Below are 19,465 nucleotides of genomic sequence, written 5' to 3' on the forward strand. Positions count from 1 at the left end.
CACTATCTTTGAAATAATCCTAAAAAACCAAAAATCTCACTGCTTTTTACTTTAGTAGTACATTCTAAGTATCAAACAGCTTCCAAGCCTGAGTATAGTGTGACCTAGGAGCACCTATGTTGGAGATGTTGAGGCCAAACACCCTTGAGTATGCCTTCTAATTCATTTTCAATGCTGTTAGTTTCAGAAGGAGTCAAGAAAGAAAAAGAGAGAGGAATCCCTATTGCAAAGATACATAAAAAGGAAAACAAATCACAATCTTAAGATTGTAAAGTGGATTCTCTGCTACATGCATATATTTAGTAACTTACCCTGCAGGTTACAGACTTAGACTGTCGCTTGATATTTCTCTCTTCCTCTTTCCCAGTTTCTCTTTCTCTCTCTTCCCTCCCTACCTCAGGTGTGGAATTCTTACTTTAGCCTGGCAGTTCTGTTCATAAATCAGCCAAGCCTTCAGCTAGAAATCATTACTTCAGTCAAGAGGAAGAAGATTCTAGATAAGTAAGACAGATATCTCCTATTCTCTTCCCTACCAATTTCCCAGATGAGAAAATTCTCATTTTCCAATCACAGGCTCTTTTAGAAGTCTACAATTTTCTCATAGGGTGGCTTTCCAAGGGGCCAGGTATAAGAGCTTTCTCAGGCCAGTTGGCTTAGCATTTTAAGCATTAGAAAAAAATAGTGCTGAAGTAAGTTTTGCAGCCCTGTCTTCCTGAATCATCTTCCACTAACAGCTGGCTCCCATGTTATTTCCAGATATGGTGACATGCGTGTAATGATGGCTTATGAACTGTTCAGCATGTGGCAGAATTTGGGTAGGTTTCTTCTCCCTATTATTCCCTTCCACATATTGCATGGATAAATAGAAAATACCAAGACTAATAATTTCCCCTGGGCTTTGTAAGTGTTAATTCAGCCCCAAGAGAGCTTTACATAATTTCAGCATAACATCTCAGACGAATGGTGTAGGACATGTTCATAACACACTTGGCAGGAAGAGTTTGGCCAAGAAATAAGGTCACACTGCTACATATGCACAGTTCCTTTCTTGAGAACTAATGTTAGAAGGATAAAAGAAGAGGACAGGTCTGGTAATTTTTTCTAGTTTAAAAACCCATGCCTTCAAAATTGTCTGTGTTTTTCAGGTCCTAGTCTTTTTCAGGTCCTAGTCTAGATACTGCAGGCTCAAGAGCATAAATCTTGGAGATACTCAGCACATGAGCAAATGCAGCTATTTATTTTAATAAAGATTAAAACACTTCATGGGTCTGTGGTATGCATGAATCCAGATCAAGTGTATGATACCAATTATATAACAAACTATGTGAAAAAAAGAGTTGTAGCCTCTGGGTGAAATTGATTTTGGCTTTTCTCTTTATAGCTTTTCTAGTTGTCCCTGTTTGTGAGTTGTCAGATCAGGCTTTCTGGTAGATTCCTTGGGTTGCCCTGATAACTAGCTGGGCCAATCTGTGAAACTACAGAAGTCAGAATGACCTGTCAGCATGCTAGAAAAGCTGCTATTACAAGTTCAAGTGAAGTCTGCATTAGCTAAGCTCATCCCCTGAAGCCATAGGAACTGTGATCATAAAATCTTACAGTTACCCATTAGCTATCCCTACCCCTAACCTAGATGGAGCAAGTGAGGTGTGAGGCATTTGTTTCTTCTAGCAGCAGGGCCTTCAGTCCCTGAATGGGAATGTTTTTCTTTAGTATACTTTACAGGTTTGATATCTCTTATTTACTGCATGCAACATACTTTGCTTATGGATTTTAACCCTGAAACTGACCCAGAAATTCTCAGGAGCACAAGAGACTAGCAGCTGTACCAGGTTCCAAGCTTTGAATGTACAAAATCAGACTTAGGTCTAATATTTTCTTCTTGGGCTTAGATATATGTGATAAAACCATTTCTTCTACATTGATTTTGGTGGAAATGATATTCTCTAGAGCTTGAGAACTAGTTTTACTTGGCTGAAACAATTATTGCATAAGTCTTTAGTTCGTATCTTCTTTAGTCTGAAAGAAGAACTCTGAAAATGGGTCTCTATTTCACTATTTCAAGGATAAGAGTCCTATTCTGTGGTCCTCAGGATGGCCTTGAATTCTGGAAACACTACCCAGATATAGCAAGCCAATCAGAGGGAAATAACATCACTTACTCCCCATAAAAGCCTCATAAAGGATTTTAAGGATTGTGCTAATCTTCTCTGAGTAGATCTGCTATCATTAGATGTAAATATGAAGGCAGAATTGTTAAAGTGGGTAAAAGAGAGTCCAGGCCAGCTTGTCAAAGTAAGGTTGTGCAGGAGACTCCTGCCGGCTTAGAAGGTATTCATGAGCACAGGCATTGAGAAGACCATATGCTTCAGATCTCTGGAGCGGGATCAGGGACTTGATATCTTCATCCCTTAAACATGTATAGGCTAGAGGTAAAAACTGCAGGGAAAGTGCATTGTGTTTAAGCAGAAAATATGGATTTTCCTTATTAAAACAAAATGCTGTGACTAGACCATCTGAAATTAGTATGCAGAAATCCAATTCTGTCTAAAATAATAAACTCTACTCTTCAGTCTCAAAAATGTTGGGCAGTTTGTGGAACTTTCCAGGAAATTCTTTGGAAAAGCACTTTTGTACTTTTCAAACATTGCTTTCACAAAGCTGGGCCAATTTTATCCATGAACTCTCAAAAGCAAGAAGAGCTGGCCATGGTGGCATACACCTATAATTCTAACATTCCAGAAGGTTGAGGCAGGAAGATCATAAGTCTGAGACCAGCCTGTGCAATTTAGCAACTTAACAAAGACCCTATCTCAAAATATATTTTTTTATAGTGGAAATATAGTTCAATATGTTCAATCCCTAAGACCACCAAAAGCTGGGAGAGAGTATCTCAAAAAACTGTAAGAAAGAACTTTAGTCTCAGAATCTTCCAGTATAAGTCTGTGGTACTACTTTTGAATCTTTCATGAAAGGAACAAAGCTAGCATTACTAATATCTTTTGGACTTTATTGTTCAGGTGAACATAAGATCCACTTTATTCCGGGAATGATCGGCCCTTTTCTGGGTGTGACACTGGTCCCACAGCCAGAAGTGCGGAATATCATGATTCCCATCTTTCATGACATGATGGACTGGGAGCAGAGGAAAAATGGCAACTTCAAACAGGTAAGATGACACCTAGCATGTTCAGGGTACTCTCATCTGGGATGGATCTCCTCTTCTCAGGCAGCTGGCCTCTGTGGCTAGTCCTGGTTCTAGTGGGAATAGGCTGTAACATGGCCGTCCTGAATTTTATTCGAGGGTTTTTCCATCAATTTTGTTGGCCAAAATCAATTTCTGGATTTTCTTCATCTTAGAAGCCAGCAGAGAGTCAGAAAAAAGGATGAACCCATGTAAAAGGAACTTTCTGATGAAGAAAAGAATGAATGAGAATATACTCCCTCAGTTTCACTCAGGAGAGGGTCCTGGGAACCCGTTGTCCTTCTTTAAAAGACCAACTCTATGACCCAAGCATTTATAAGGCTGGAGACCAGACCACATAACTTCTCATGTTTCAGCGTAGCCCAGGATTTTACAGACTACAGGTCTAGGAGATGATTTTAACTGAGTAGCTTCAGGCTGTCTCTTTCTGCAGTTATTCTGCTACCACTAAAGTGAAAAGGATAAACTTACATTTTTACTTTCAGGAATTATTCTAGGACCAGTAGGGGCCAGTGTTAGGGAAGCCAGCTTTAACTAATAAAAGAAATAATTTAAGCATTGTAGCACACATCTATAATCCCAACACTTTAGGAGGCTGAGGAAAGAGGATTATAAATTTGAGCCCAGCCTGGGCAACTTAGCAAGACACTGTCTCAAAATAAAAAGGGTTAGGGATATAGCTCAGTGCAAAAGCCTTGGATTCAATCCACAATACCACATATACACATTTGAAATAGAAAAAGAAAAAAGAAATAATTTGGTAGCAGCAAAAAATATCCATTCTCGGAGTCTGGGGTTCCTCTGCTGGTGATCCTTCAGAAGCTCCCAGTCGACCTGTAAGAAAAGTTTCTGCATTGACTCAAGATTTGTACCAGTTCCCCACTAAGCTCCTTCCCAACCCATGAATCTAGTATGAACCAGTGGACTTGGAGTAAATTACTTTTAACATTGAGAAACCCACCAGGCAAACAGTAATTTTGAAGTACTTATTTTTAAATTTGCATAAAGTGTAATCCTTTTGATTTATGGTTGTGACTTTTGACAAATACATAGAATTGTATGTCTACCACCATACTCAAGATTCCTGTAATTTCTAAAAATTCTATCTTGTTATCATTTGTAATCAGATACTTCCTCTGTCCTTAACCAAAGTAGCCATTGATCTGTTCTCCATCAGTACACTTGCACCTATTCCAAAGATACGTCATATAGATGGAATCAAGCAGAAAACAGTCTTTTGAAACTAGATTCTTTCACTTAGCATAATGCTGTGAAAGGTTCACCCATGTTATGTGTGTATCAGTAGCTGTTATGATACTTAGTTTATCCATTCATCATTTAAAAGACATTTAGGTTTTTTCCATTTTTGGTCTTATAAATAAAGTATTGAAAACATTTTTTGCAGTTTTTATATGAATATACGTTCGTTCTTCTTGGGTGACTACCTAAGCATAGATTGTAGAGTCTTAGAATAAAGTATTAATAAGAAGCTATCATATACGTGAAGCTATCAATATATGATGATTGGAGCCAACAGTATAAACTTACATGTATTAAATTTGTTTGGTTTAAATAGGGAGTTTTGGGTTGGGGATTTAGCTCAGTGGCAAGCACCTGCCTGGCAAGCACAGGGTCTTAAGTTCAATCCCTAGTACCTAAATAAATAAATAAGGAAATTTTGAGCAATTTCAACTTTTTGTTCAGCACAAAATTTTTTTTCATACTATATCTGACAGGAAATACCCTTGGATTTATAGATCATAGAGGAAAAAATGTAGATCACATGGAAAACCTAACTTTCATGGTCAATAATGTGATTATATAAAATTTATAAAAATATATCCTCAAAAAGGAGTCTAATCAAATACTTGTAGTTTTTGCAAGGCATTAATGAGACTAAGAATTACAGAGGACTTCAGCCAACTAATCCAGTTGTCAGGTGTTCAGTCACATTCTACATAGTCCTTTGTGTACTGCTGTTTTCCTTTGAGGCTTTTTTGCAGAAAAGAATGTCACTTTTTGTGTACATATATATTTTCTTGTGTATTATAAATAAAATGGTTTTTAGTAGAATTTTAGTTCTACTTTCATTTATTTCATTGCTAGACCTCACAGAAATTACTATATTTAAGAATTTATTAAGAAGTTCCTCTACAACTTTTAAAAATGAGAGATTGTTATGATTTTTTATAAAATCAAACAGCATGACTTGAAATGTCAGTCTTCTGATTAATATGTGTCTATGTTCATGATACTTTTATTCAGTGCAGACAAGAAAAGGTAACATCCAGTTATTAATGGTTTACCACTAATGGTAATGGTTTACCATTTATGGTTTATTAATGGTAGGCCACCAGATACTACCTAAACATGGTTTCAGCAACTTTAAAAAAGTATCTTGAAAGTTTATGAACTATATCCAATTGAGCCTTTACCTAATATCTAAATATTGAAAGTTGTTACATTCTGCTTTATCCTTCGGAATGATCTTCAAAGTTTGGTCACACTAGCAAACAGACTTAATCTAAATAAAAAATTTATATTAACATTACTCATCTGTATAATATTATTTTAGAAATAGATTTGTTCCTTTTATGTCCACTAGTAGCAATATGGTGTTTTTGTTAATATCTAGGTTTTTCAGCCAGGCACAGTGAAACATGCCTGTAAGTCCCAGCATTTAGGAGGCTGAGGCAGGAGGATCACAGCAGGTTTGAGGCCAGCCTGGCCTACAAAGTGAGTTCAAAGCCAGCCTGAACCATATAGTGGAACTCTGCCTCAAAAAAAAAATCCAGTCTTTCCTGGGTAAAAATTATTATGAATATTATGTTTATTTTCATACTGAATATCAAGCTTCAAAATTTTTGGTTTTAAAAAATAAGCAAACCCAGGCCAGGGATTTAGCTCAGTGGCTCAAGTGCTTACCTGGTAAGCACAAGGTCCTGAGTTAGATCCCCTGTACCAAAAAAACAGAAACAAAATACTACTTTGAAGATAGCAATATTGTTGTTCTATTATTTTGTTTTGAAATTTGGAATTTTTTCATAAAATTTTTCAAAAGCAAACTTTATTTGTATAGTATTCAGTGATTACCTGAAATCAGTTTTTCCTTTTACCTTTTATAACTTGAATAATTTACACACTGCCCACTTTTATTAGCAGCAAAATAATTTGTGAAAATCTAATTGTTAGAAAGGTTCAGCTTCTGTTATCAAATGATTCTATCATATTGAATCATCATTTCCAAAAATATTAGTCCTTTTCTGTGCCTGAATATGTTCTAAAATTTCAGCTATGTTTGTAAAACTCAGAAGAATGTTACATTATCCAAAGTAGCAGGTCTTATTGGAATACTTATTCTTTTTTAGTACTTTTTTTTAAACTTTAAAAGTATAACTAAACCTATATTTTGAGATTGTTTAAAAAAAAAAAGAAGCTGTCAAATGACTGTAGTGTTTTGAAATCTCGGCAGTAATATAAGAATTCCAGCCACTCCTTTACTAGTCAGTGCTTAGTTCTGCTTATTTGTGCCATCGTAATAGCTATTAGATATCATCGTGATTACAATAATCATTTCACTCATTGTTTGTGATGAGAATCTTTTTATGTGCATTGTTGTATTTCTTTGGTGAAATTATTATTCAAAACTTCTTTATTTTCTGTTGGGTAATTTCCTAAGATTGTTTACTTTTAGGGATTCTTTATAGATAGTCTAGACATAAGTCCTTTGCTGAATTCTGATTTATAAATGTTTTCTCCAACACTTTAGCTTATCTTTTTATTTAATAAAAAGTGACTTGCAGAACAAAGCTTTTAATTTTAATGAAATCCAATATTAATGTTACTTTAATGGGTCATACTTTAGAGTGATACCTGATAGCTATTTGTTAAAATCAAGTGGTACATGCCTGTAATTCCAGCACTTAGGAGGCTGAGGCAGGAGGATTGCAAGTTAGACTGCCTAGGATATATAGTGAGTTCAAGGCCAGGCTGGATCACATAGCCAGACTCTGTCTCAAAAAAACAAACAAATAAATAAAATCAAGCCCTTCTCTTGGGACTCTTGAAGCCAGCTAGTTGACCAAAGTAGGCAAGACATGCTCTGAACTGAGCAGAGAATTGGGTTCTCTCCCAAACCTTCTCTATGCAAACAGAACAGGATGGCACTGATTCCTAAAAGCACCAGGTCTCAGGCTTTCTGTTTGCTCTTTAATGTATGTCCAAGCAGCTAACTAATCGGGGCAGAAGGTAAGTATATGATAGTTCCTGCCTTCACCACATAGTAGGTCATAATAAAAAAAAAAAGCCATCTTTAATCATCCATTCTTGTTCCTGCTGATGAGATTTCACTGCTCCTAATTGTTCTCAGTGAATTTACTAATCAGTTATTTGTTTTCCTTAGAATTCTTTTGCCCTTTGTGGAATAAGAAAATGCTTCCATTTTAGCACATTATTAAATTCAACTATGTCAAAGTTTTGTGTTGTTTATTTTAAATATGTATATATATATATATATGCAGAATACTGCATTTTAAAGGATAGTAAAGGGTTAAAAAAAGATTTTGTCTTATATCACTTACAGCTAATTTCACCTCAAACTAAATCCAGTGGAACCTATGAGAAAAGTGCCTAGGCAGGCATAGTGATGCACACCTGTAATCCCAGCAGCTGAAGGAAGAGGATCACGTGCTTAAACCCAGCCTGGCAAATTTAGTGACTTAGCAAGACTGTCTTAAGGCGTGCGGGGTGGGGAGGGAGGATAAGATACGTATTCCAGTTCAGAACCCCTGAGGTCAGTCCCAAGTACTGTACAAAAAAAGAAACAAAAGAAAAAGTGGCTGACACCAGTGAATGCCTTGCAGATTTATACATTAGGAGCAAATACAGGGTTGTGCCTTGTGAGTTAGATATCCAGTAACAAGTAAGGGGGCATCCCAGTGATGGGCAGTGTCAGGAACAGTAGCCCCAAGGGCTTTATGTCCTGTGCTTACAAACAGTGGAGCCTGTTATTTTGAAGGCGAATCTCTGAAGGAAATGTATCACTTTTCCACACAAGCTAATATTAGCCTCATTAGAGTGAAAATCAGTGAACCAAAACAAGCTTCCTTTTAGACTGGCTGGTTAGAGAATAAAGTTAGCCAGGTATATTTTATACATACTGAAATTTTGAATGAGTTTAAAAAGAAAAGAAAAACCCTTAACACAGGCCTCTTTTGAAGCCAAAATATTTTTCTTGTCTTTTTTCCTTAGACTTGGAAAGGGATGCCTGAAACTATTAAGTCCCATATATTAAGTCATTAGGGAGGGAAGCCTTTTTGACTAGGGGAGGTGAGGTAGTTTCTTGGTGCTGCAGAGAAGATGTTGTCTTTCCTGGAACTTATTTGGAGCAAGGACACAAAAATCAGGAAGCAGTTTCCTACCATTGTCATCTGTGGGGGGAATGAGCATTTGCCATTCTTCTGAGTTCCGTGTGAGTTATGAGGTCTCCACTTTTTTCTAGGTGGAGGCCGAGCTGATTGACAAGCTGGACAGCATGGTGTCAGAAGGGAAAGGCGATGAGAGCTACAGGGAGCTCTTTGGTCTGCTGTAAGCTGCTTCAGCCCCAGCCACCCCATGTTGAGGGAGGGGATGAATTGGGCCAGTAGCGAATGGAGATAACACATACACTGTGCAGTCTTCAGATGTTTGGTATCAGAAAAAAACCTGATTGTTCTGGCAGTAGCAGTGTTTGTCTTCTGTCAAAAAGAAAGCCTGATCTCAGGGATTGCTATAGTACCGAAGAGCTACAAATTGACAATAATTTAACTCTTAGATTTACTAACAGGAAAAGGATCATTGTGTACCTTCATAACACACGCTGCATGCAGTTGGGAAAACTGCTTGTGAGGATTTAATTATTGAAGGCTTAATGCTGGCATTTCTGGAGGAGAGGCAAATTCTTTTCTAAAATGTGGCTCTTTCTTGCCTGCCTTTGTAAGATATTACAGTCAGCTTGAAAAATACTGTTGTGGGCTCTCAAACAAGTCACTCTCCCTCTCCAAGCTCATTTCCCTGTTGTGAAATGAAAAAGTTGTGAAACCATGAAGGTTCTTCCAGGTCCACCAAGGTCACGGTTTTTGGCTTGAGTTAATGGAGAGGCCTTACAGGATTTGGAACAGGGCTAAGACCAAAGAGAGACTCTGAGAAAATATACATGGCCTTCCCAAGTGTAGTGATATTGATATTTTATCTCCTTAAAAAAAGAAGAAGAAATTTTAAATTCCAGAGAATCTTCCCATCTCGCTTACCTCCTTTTGAAATTTTCTTTTAGTATGATTTTAAGCTCAAATCTCTAAAGGGTTTTTCCAGTAAAAATATTGAATGTGTCAAACTTTACAATGTACAAAATGTTTCTCTGCTTGATTTTCAAACACATTTGCAAAGTGGGAAGGGTAGAGATTCTCTTCCTTCTCTGTAGAGATAATGAGCGGCACTCAGGCAAGGGGTAATATGCCTTCAATGACCTGTTTGGTAAAGGACACCTCTAGAAGAAGGTGCAGATCTTCCAGTGTCATGAGGGGGAACTCATTCTGTTATTCCATGCCCATCTTGTTCCTTGCTCCTTGTTCCTTGACAAGTCATAAGATAAAGTTAATTTATTTGACCTTTAACTAATTGTAATTTATGAAAATAAATTTATCCTTTAGTGTTTCTCTTTTGGCTGAAGATTTTATAATTGTGAGAACATGGCAGAGAAAACATTCCTTGACCACTAACAAATGATTTTACTACAAAGGAAAAAAAGGTTAAAAATAGCCCACAGTCACTAATTATCTGACCAAATAGTGTTTGCACACTTTTACAACAGTCTGAGGAAAAAAAGTTCAGTCTGAGGCTGGGGATACAGTTCAGTGGCACAAGTGCCTACCTGGGAAGTGCAAGGTTCTAAGTTCAGCTCGTGGTACAAAAATTAAATAAGTAAATAAATAAATAACATCAGTCTGAGAACTGAGAGCTACTGGTAACATGGAGAAGCATTTCCCAGTTTATATTTGGAGAAGATTCTGTAGCTATGCTAGGGAAGAAAGGTGAATCATGAACTAATTGGTTTAGAAAAGATTCATTTAAAACGAACTTGAGCAAGTCTCTCTAAAAGATTTCTCAAAGCCTTTAACATGCAAAAAGGCATGGAAAAACAATCTCTAAAAGGAGTGATGTCATCACTCATGTTTGTGTGCTCACAGAACACCTCTCCCTATTGTGTGGAACAGCAGAGACTCTATAGAGCAGTTTGAGAAACACTGTTTGAGTAACTTTGACTCAGAGACTTGCCTAAGGCCAAGAGTCAGTGATCATGCCTCATCTCTCAGCACCGTGGATCACATGGGAAACCCTCATTTGCCCTGAAACCCTGGCCCAGGAAGGTTCTCCTTGCAGGGAAACAGTCAATGTAGCGAAAGCATTGACAAGAATCATGCATGGGTTTGGGCCCCCAGTGCCAGCCTTAGTTGATCTGGCCACTCCAAGTAACTTTCATAACCTTAGAGATCAAGGGATGAGGTGAAAAAGATCAGGATTATGTGGCTACTTAGAAACAGATTTGTTATTGAAGAAAACAGTTCAAATCACTGTCACCTAGAAAAGTCTTGTGGTATGTCAGAGGATCTCAAAACCCTGGCACTTTGGAAAAGCCAGAGGCTTTCCTAACATGACAAGAACTTAGGACTATCAAATAAAAATAGGCACTGAGCTCCTAGATGTGGCATGTTTTGCTTGGGAGTGTCCCCTGACAACAGGGATGACTGGTTGTAGTTCTCTATGTGCTCACTGTTCCTCATGCTGGGCTCTTGAGGCTGGTGAGAATCCATCCCTTGATTTACATGTTGAGGTTAGCTGTATGTTTTCTGAGAATGGCTCTGAGCAGCAATACAGGCAATTAATCAGCTGGCAAAGCCTTTATTCTTCCATGGGTTCTTAAACAGCTGTTCCTTGAAAAGAGACTTCACAGTGTGTGCCTAAGAGGGCTGGGGCTTTGAACTCTTCCTTCACCTCTCCATGCCATTAACATTCTAAGAAGCACATGCAGGGAAATGGTAGTTGCTTTCATTTGTTGCTGCCAGTCCAATAATCTCCTTGTCTTTGCTTTCTGCTTCATGGAGTAGAACCCAGCTGTTTGGGCCCTACCCCAGGTAAGACTGCAGTGTGGTAAGTCTGCTGTCTCCAGATCCATCACAGCCCCCATAGGCTCTTGAACCTCACTCTTGTGCCCAAGGGAAACTCATGAATTGTGTTTGCTTCCTCTGCCTCCAATAGCCTGCTGGAGAAGGTTGAACAGGAAACATGGCGTGAGACCGGCATTTCCTTTGTGACCTCAGTCACTCGCCTCATGGAACGCCTACTTGACTATAGGTATTTTCTCAAGCATCTACCTGACTCTCTCTCTAGTAGGATGCTCTTCTACAGGGACATTCCTTTGACCTTAAAATTGAAACCATGTGCCCTTCATGAGAGGGACTGTTCTGTTATTGAGTGCCATCAGCAGTCACCAGGAATCTACTAATGAGCAGGGACAGAAGGTTAGCTATCAGAAGTAGGCTAGGGTTTCTGGGATTCCTGTCTCTAAAATGTGGGCACATGCTCCCAGGAGGCATCGCAGGGATATGTGGCCATCTGACCTTCTATCTGGAAAGTTAAGGAATAGGGAAGAGGAAAAAAACTATCTGTGCAGCAAGGCATATAATCTTTTTTTTATTTTAAAGAATAAAATCCATCAAAACAAAACAAATCAAAACAAAGCAGCAAAATTGGTACAGAACTTCACTATAGTTGTCCATTCTATCAGGTATAGCAAAATCAAACCAAAAACAAAGTAGAATAAAACCAATCAAAACAGACTATTGAATAAAGCAAAACAATCAGAACAAAGCAAAACAGTGAGAACAATATTGGGTTTCAACGACAAAATAGAAGGAAATCCCCCATATTTCCTGTGTTACATATGGTCATCCTCCCAAGAGATGTTTGACTGCTGGCGCTAGGCCTGCAAAATCAACCAGATAATACAAGCATTTAGTTGCTTTATGTACCTCAGTTGCTATCAACTCAGCCTGTCCTCCAAACCAGCAGGTTGCTGCAAGGGGAGGGAGAGAGTTGATTCTCAGCCCCCTTACCAGTAGGCTCACAGGAGGCACTGACTTTTCTTCCTGGGAGCCACGCGGCTTACACAGCTTACCAGAAAGGCTGGCTCGTTGGCTTCTTGTTGGATCCTACCCATCCCAGCATAGCAGATTCTCCAAAACACCATATTTAGCATGGCTACAGTTTATTGAAAATCTGCATTAGTGCTTATGTGCATTGTCCCTAATCTTATAAATAAGCATCCCTAAGAGTTCCCATTGTTTTTACCAATGAGGAAAGATGATTAGGAAGTGCTGTGGCCAGAAGTTGAGCCCAGATCTAGCTGACAAAAGAACCATGCTCTTTCTCCTCATCCATGTTCAGCACTTATGTTATCTTTCCTCGGGCTTCTCTACATGCTGTCCTCTTAAGGGCAGCTTTCCAACCCACCCAATCTTAGGAAACTTTCCCAAACCAGGAACTTACCTGGCTTTTTGTGCATCTTTCTGTCTTACTTGACAGAGGAATACTTCTTGTGGGCAGGAACCTTGTCCTATTTTCCCTGGTTCCTGCATGGTAGGTAAACACTAAATAATGATTGGTTGGATAAATTTGTTGGGAAGAACACACAGGAACCAATGAAGTCTTTCCCTCTAACCAGCACATTTTAGTCCAACAGGAACTTATTAATAAAACAGTCATTGAACAGTGTGTGTTTGTGTATCCTTTCATTCATTTGTATTGCTAAATGACCTGATTCTTTACTCTGAGACTAAATTTCAGCCAGATAAAACTATTTTTGGCAGTACAAGGGATTGAACCCAGGACCTTCATGTTGAGTTATATTACCAGCCCTTTATATTTTATTTCAAGACAAGGGTCTTGCTAAGTCACTAAGTTGCCCAGGTTGGCCGTAAACTTGTGATTCTTCTATCTTAGCCCCACAGAGTGCTAGGATTACAAGCCTTCACTCTTGTACTTGGCTTAGACCAACATTTAGGTCTCTCAGTATTACCTCCTCAACTTGTGTGTTAATGTCTTTAACTTTTATGTGAGTCTGAGACATTCTTTGTCTAATAGAAAGATGCTTATTGGCTTCACCTATATTTTCACAATCAGGAAACAGGAATTCTCAGGAATATACAGGGACAGAGTTACAGTTACCCAGTCACTGGGACTCCTGAATGGAACCACTACTTGGGATTGTTGACTAGACATTATGGAGCCTTCCTTTCCTAGACCCCACCAATACAATGAGGGTTCCCTGGCCAGTGACCCAGACCCCCCATCCCATCCCACCATGCATAGTGGGCCAACTACCTCAGAGGCCTCTTTTCAGGAGATTCTTCCCTATACCCTCTCCAGAGAAAAAGCTAAAGGGAGAGTAGTGGCTGTAGCCAAGTTAAGAGATTTTGTTGAGTCCAAAAGCGATGCAAAGTGGCACAGGAAAGTCTGCTGTTGACAGTACATGAGAGAGGCAGTTGTGGAGCACAAAATGTCTGAAAATGCCCAGTCATCACTCTCAATGTCGTGGCCAGTTCTTTTCTGTTTCATTGATTTGGCAGGGAAATTCTAGGTATGGCCAAACAGAAGGTGATACCTAGTAAATGTTTCAGATATCTTGTAGAAAATACAAACAACTAAATTCCAAAATGGCTAAGGAAAAGCCCATTTCCTTCTACAAGGCTGACTTATGGAGCCCCTGGATGGTGAGAAGGGAGACAGATGCCTCTTGCTACTCTGCACCGTTACCTGGAACCAGTCAGCCATCTGGCCCTTGGGCTCACTACTCTTGAAAAGTCATGGCACTTTCCTAGCCCTCCTAAGAAAGCTATAGCAACCAAGTGCTTTGTGGGGTGAATGTGCTGACAGGGTGAACCCAGAAAAGTGAGCCTTGGTTTCAAAGCCCACAAAGCTGCCAACTCTGACAGCAGTCTACCATAGGAAGAGCACTTGGCTTAGAGAATACTGAGAGTGATCTGTTTTTCAATGTCCCTTTTCTTTCAAATAAGTCACTTCAGAGTCCTCCCTTCATATCATGGGAAGGTAGGAAGAACTGGCCTTCTCAAGTGCCCAGCTAGCGCTCCATGACTTGGCCTAGGCTTCCTGACTACAAGTTGTACTGCTCCTTACTGGACCCCATTGTCAGTGGAGAAGACCAAGACACACTTTCCACCCTGACTCTGGAGGTCTGTGCCATAAAAAGAAATACAGCAGGCAGTTAGGACTCTGGCCTGGCTGGATTTGCCAGTCTGGTGCTCATTCTTCATCTCCTTTTGCTAGGCCTCCACTCCTTCCCAGAGGAGCTTGGCTTTGACCTTTGTTACACCCACACCCTGCTTGGCTAAAGCACTGACCTACTTGGCAGGAAGCACTGACCTACTATTTCTTGTGAAAGATGGTTTGAAAGACTAGTGCAAAAGAAGGAAATATACTCAACCCATCAATCATGTCATGGTTGCTGTGGCTACAGGGTTTTGAAGCTAAAGCCTTGAGAAGAAGAGCTATTCCAACAATGTTGCACAAAATGAAACTTGCTCTTTAAAGACACCTCTGTGCCTCTCTTTGGAAACCTAAGGATTTGACCTTCCATTTTACTGACACACCCTTTGTGACAAGGATATTGATAGGTGACATTTAATACCCTGCCTGATACAACATCTATTCTCCACATAACATTACCAGAACAAGGATCTCAGTAGAACAGAAGTCTTTGAACCCTAGGAGTGGCTACAATCTTGGAAAGAGTTGACAATACTCACTCGAGTAATCACTTCCTGTTAGAGGGCATCCTGATTTGAGATTTATTCATATTCATGCCCCAGTGATACTGCAGTTCTGTGTACTGTCCCAGGGTACCACTTCATATAATGGGTACTCATCCATGTTCTCCCTTTCAGAGACTGTATGAAAGGAGAAGAAACAGAGAATAAGAAGATTGGCTGCACAGTTAACCTAATGGTGAGAGGACATAGCTTTTCTCCCTGTCTGCCTAATGGGTATTTCCTGTTTCACACTGCGGTTGGCTTGACCTTTCTATAATACGTGACTGTAGGCCTAAAGATTTCAGCCAGAATTTCAATCTTGGAGTCTTGACCTTCATCAGACCATTCTCTGTTTGGGCAGAACTCTAACCTGGTCTCTTAACAGGATGCTGCCAACCCTCGTGTTCTGTGACTCACTGACCTTATCTCCAGTGCCATTTCTCTGTCACACTATTCAGGACCCCATGGACTCACCAAAGCTTCCGCTCCTGGCAGGCATTCCTTCTGGCTGGGTCTTTCCTTTTCTGGTGCTGTCTGCCTCCAAGATCAGTCCTTCCCTTCTGCCTAGCACACCCATAGCAGACTCTCTCATTGTATGTGTATTTTCTTCTCTCTCTTACAGAACTTTTACAAATCTGAGATTAACAAAGAAGAAATGTATATCCGATACATCCATAAGCTTTGTGATATGCACTTACAGACTGAAAACTACACAGGTGAGTAGGGAGTGGCAACCCTGACCAGCAACAGATCTGCCCAGCTGACAGAGAAAGGTTTCAGACTGTTCCTGCCAGGTTGCAGAAGAGTGTTAGGGCCCATGTTGTTCCTTCACTTTACTCCTTTCTCTGAATCCTCTTTGGCACAATGTAGAGAAAAAGCAGGCAGAACTTCTACGTGTGTCTCTGTGCCATATCCTCTACTGCCAGAGACTTCCACTCTCCATTACTGTCCATCCATTGAGGCCTCAAGGGCAGCCTCCAAATTGTGGTGCACCAGGTTTAGAGCATCCTAAGTATGTTGTCATTCCTCATACACAGAGCTTTTCTCTTAAAAGCTGGAGCTCAATGAGGCCTTAACAACATAACAGCCCTCTAACCCTGGGACTCACTGGCAGATCTGCCTTACAGTCTCCACTTTTCCCTGCACTGCAGGGTAGCCCCACGCTGAACTCCCAATAGAGAATATTCATCTAACTTAACAGGCTACACAGGAACCCTTTCATTATGTCTACAATTTAATTCAAAATGCCTGTCTCACTCTGTTTACTGAGAGCAGCTCTGAATCAGGAGGGTATATATGCATGTGTTTGTATTCTGAATACCTTGTATCATAGTTTCCTCAGAATAGCCATCTTCTCCACTGTGGTAGCCAGCCACTGCATCTTAGCTGCTAGGTTGTAGGATTTGAATTTATATGAAAGATGAGGAAATTTGAGTTCTTTCTTCCTAAAAATGTTACTAGAATTCAGTGGACTTGCACAAATAGTCCTCATTCCTTATCTCTAGATATTAGAGAGTGTTTGGCATAGATGCCACATTTTCCAATAGCACAGCTTGGTGAAAGTTAGATCTAAAATGACTATGCTCTATTTGGAAGGCTAAGACAGGAGGATCATGCATTCATTGTCAGCCTGGGCAACATATTGAGATCCCATCAATAAACTAGAACAGAGTAGCATAGCACAGCATAAATACCACAGCGTAACATATATCTATTGTCCTCTGCATCCAATAATTATTCCATATATGGAGTAAGGTGTTGCTAGGCCTCCAGTCTGTCAACTTGGGTTGTCCCAGTAATGGAGCTTCTGACTCCAGACCCATCAGACAGTTACTGTCATTCACACTGCATCTCTTTTGGTCCTTTTAGAAATGATAAAAGGGGAAATAATCCTTCCCCTGGGCCATGCTGAGGCCAGAAAAGTGGATCTGGAGACATTAAAGGTGTGTTAGGAAGACCTGAGGGAATATTAGTTGTGTTCATCCATTAAATTACTCTGAGAAGACCAGAAAGGAAGCTATAGTGAACTGAGCAAAAAGGAATCCAAGCACCCTAACATGCCAGTTACCCAAAGCAAGATAATCTGTATACAGAGTCTTGGGTACCTAAGTATTCTTTATTCTTCACCTTGAACCCCAAAACAGATAACCAGACCCTAGGAGAAAGGTATCTGCCAGAATCTGTGGCTTCTTCATTCTGTAACATGGGCTATTGGCTTGCTGGGCACCTCAGTGTCTCGCCTTTGGTATCAGTGTCTCTGACCTGTTGCAAATGCCTTGCCCTTGTTCTGCCCAGCCTCATCAGGCTGCTTCTGGGCCCCTAAGAAAGCCCTGGACCTCCATGTTGCCTGTCCCCACAGAGGCTGCATTCACCCTGCTCCTTTATTGTGAGCTGCTGCAGTGGGAGGATCGGCCACTGCGGGAGTTCCTGCACTACCCATCCCAGACAGAGTGGCAGCGGAAGGAGGGATTGTGCCGAAAGATCATCCACTACTTCAACAAAGGCAAAGTAGGTGTCACTAGTCAAGCCTTTCAGTCCCTGAGCTATGGCTGTGGTGCATGACCTTTTGACATTGTAGGACTAATAGCAGCTAAAAACCGTGGTTTGTGAAGTGGTGGGTGGGTGGGTGGCTGATCACGTTTGGCACTGGATTTGGATGCAGCATTTTTCTGGGGCAAAGGTTGAAGGACAGCAACAGCTTAATTCTGTGGCTTGGAAGCCTATTCCAGGTTGCAAGAAACAATTTTACAGATTAGTTTTTCACATCTATAAATGACAATGCTCTTGCAGCACAGGCTTCTAGACTCTTTCTGTATTTAATTTATTTAAACAATGTGACTTTTTAATTTGCTGCTATAAAAATTATAAGTACTAAAAATGGATTATAACTAGAGCTAAATGAGGTCTGCATTGCCTCTTACTAGTAGAAAGTCTCGTTTTTGAATTTCCCTTATTTACAGCACTGGTGGGCTTTCTCTCAGGTTGGGATTATTCTAAATCAGACTTACTTCTGTTAGGTTGTCAGTGCTAGTTAAGGCTTCCTTGTGGCTTCCAAGCCAATGCTGTTCCTGTCTCCAGAGAGCTTCTCATGGGGTCCTCTGAAAACTCACCGTTGGGTGTCGCCTTGCACTGGAAAGACTGGGAGTGTGTAACTTGTTGAAAGACTGGGGGTGTGTAACTTGTTTTTAATTACTAAATTTTGAGCACATTTTAAAATTTGAAATGGGATCATTCAGGAAGCTGTAGTACCAGAGCCTCTGACTCAAATTGAAGTTGCTGTTTCACAGTAAGCTTTTTCTTTCTTTTAATTTTAAAGAGAATAAAACTAAACATAACAAAACACAACGAAGTAGATCAGAAGAAAACAATGTAGGTAACACAGATTTCAAAGCAAGACAACAGGAGATCATCACTGGCTACCATATTGTCTCTTGTTTTCTTCTAAATAGTTGTCCAAATCTTCACACACAATGAAGTCATACACAACAAAATAGTATTAAACTGATCAGAACAAAATGAAGGCATTTTAGGCCTTCAAAACCAGAAATAGGGAAATCAACAATGGCTGCCATAATGTCTCTTGTTCTCTTCAAAATAGCTGTCCATATCTTCATGTATGTTGAAATTAAACAATACAAAAACAGATTAAAATCACTCTGAACAAAGAATAATAATATTGCTGGATTTCACAGCATGATACTACAGAATCAGCCTGGATACCATAATGTGTCTTTTTCTTCAAAGTAGCTGTTCATTTCATCATACATTATATAATCAATTATTATAAACTGTTTAGGGAAAGTTCTACACATGTATGAGTCTCTACATGTATACCTGTCCTTTCTGTATTAGAGGAAAAAGCAAAACAAATTTCTAGTAAAACACAAAACAAAAAAGACAAATAAATAACAATAGCAAAGAGCCCAAAACACTTGACAATATAGGCCTTCCAAACAGGTGGTAGGATTGTTGTTTTACATAATGATCTTCAAAATGATCTTCAAGAGTTCCTCAGATCACCATACAATAATATGTACAATTGTTCCAATCCTATGAATGTTAACTTTTTGTTCCAAGAATTTACAGAATTTGTAGCACAATTATCTTAGCTATTCTAAGTGTTTATATAATTTTAGATACTTTTTCTTTTCCCTTCCTTTTTCCTTTTCCTCATTTTCCCTGAGATATTATTTTTTCCCCTTTAAGCAGATTCTTACCCTTTCACTCTATTTATTGAGTTTTTGGTAACTTATGTACTCTTACTATTTCTTACACTAGGGAGACTATAAGTGAGTTTGATTTATTTCACTTACGAGTATGGTTTTGAATTACATCCATTTACTTATAAATATCTCAATGTGATCATTCTTTATAGCTGAGTAATACTTGATTGTATAAAAAT

General features: G+C 39.4%; 1 protein-coding gene across 13 annotated transcripts in view; it reads left to right on the plus strand.

Annotated features, from left to right (window-relative positions):
- The window catches only part of Dock3 (dedicator of cytokinesis 3), a 707,026-nt gene that overhangs the window by 643,181 nt on the left and 44,380 nt on the right, over positions 1-19,465 (plus strand). For 11 of the 13 annotated variants that reach the window (XM_063248927.1, XM_063248931.1, XM_063248929.1 and 8 more), the window contains 9 exons: positions 401-501; positions 757-815; positions 3,018-3,166; positions 8,703-8,788; positions 11,344-11,370; positions 11,495-11,590; positions 15,199-15,259; positions 15,686-15,779; positions 17,423-17,571. In XM_063248927.1, the coding sequence (XP_063104997.1) occupies positions 401-501; positions 757-815; positions 3,018-3,166; positions 8,703-8,788; positions 11,344-11,370; positions 11,495-11,590; positions 15,199-15,259; positions 15,686-15,779; positions 17,423-17,571 (822 nt within the window). The remainder of the gene's footprint in view (positions 1-400; positions 502-756; positions 816-3,017; positions 3,167-8,702; positions 8,789-11,343; positions 11,371-11,494; positions 11,591-15,198; positions 15,260-15,685; positions 15,780-17,422; positions 17,572-19,465) is intronic. The other 2 variants (XM_063248928.1, XM_063248934.1) reach the window with 2 other exon arrangements.

Source organism: Cavia porcellus, unplaced genomic scaffold (assembly GCF_034190915.1).
Source record: "Cavia porcellus strain 051 isolate PalLab524CR breed Dunkin Hartley unplaced genomic scaffold, mCavPor4.1 scaffold_5, whole genome shotgun sequence".
Lineage (NCBI taxonomy): Eukaryota > Metazoa > Chordata > Mammalia > Rodentia > Caviidae > Cavia > Cavia porcellus.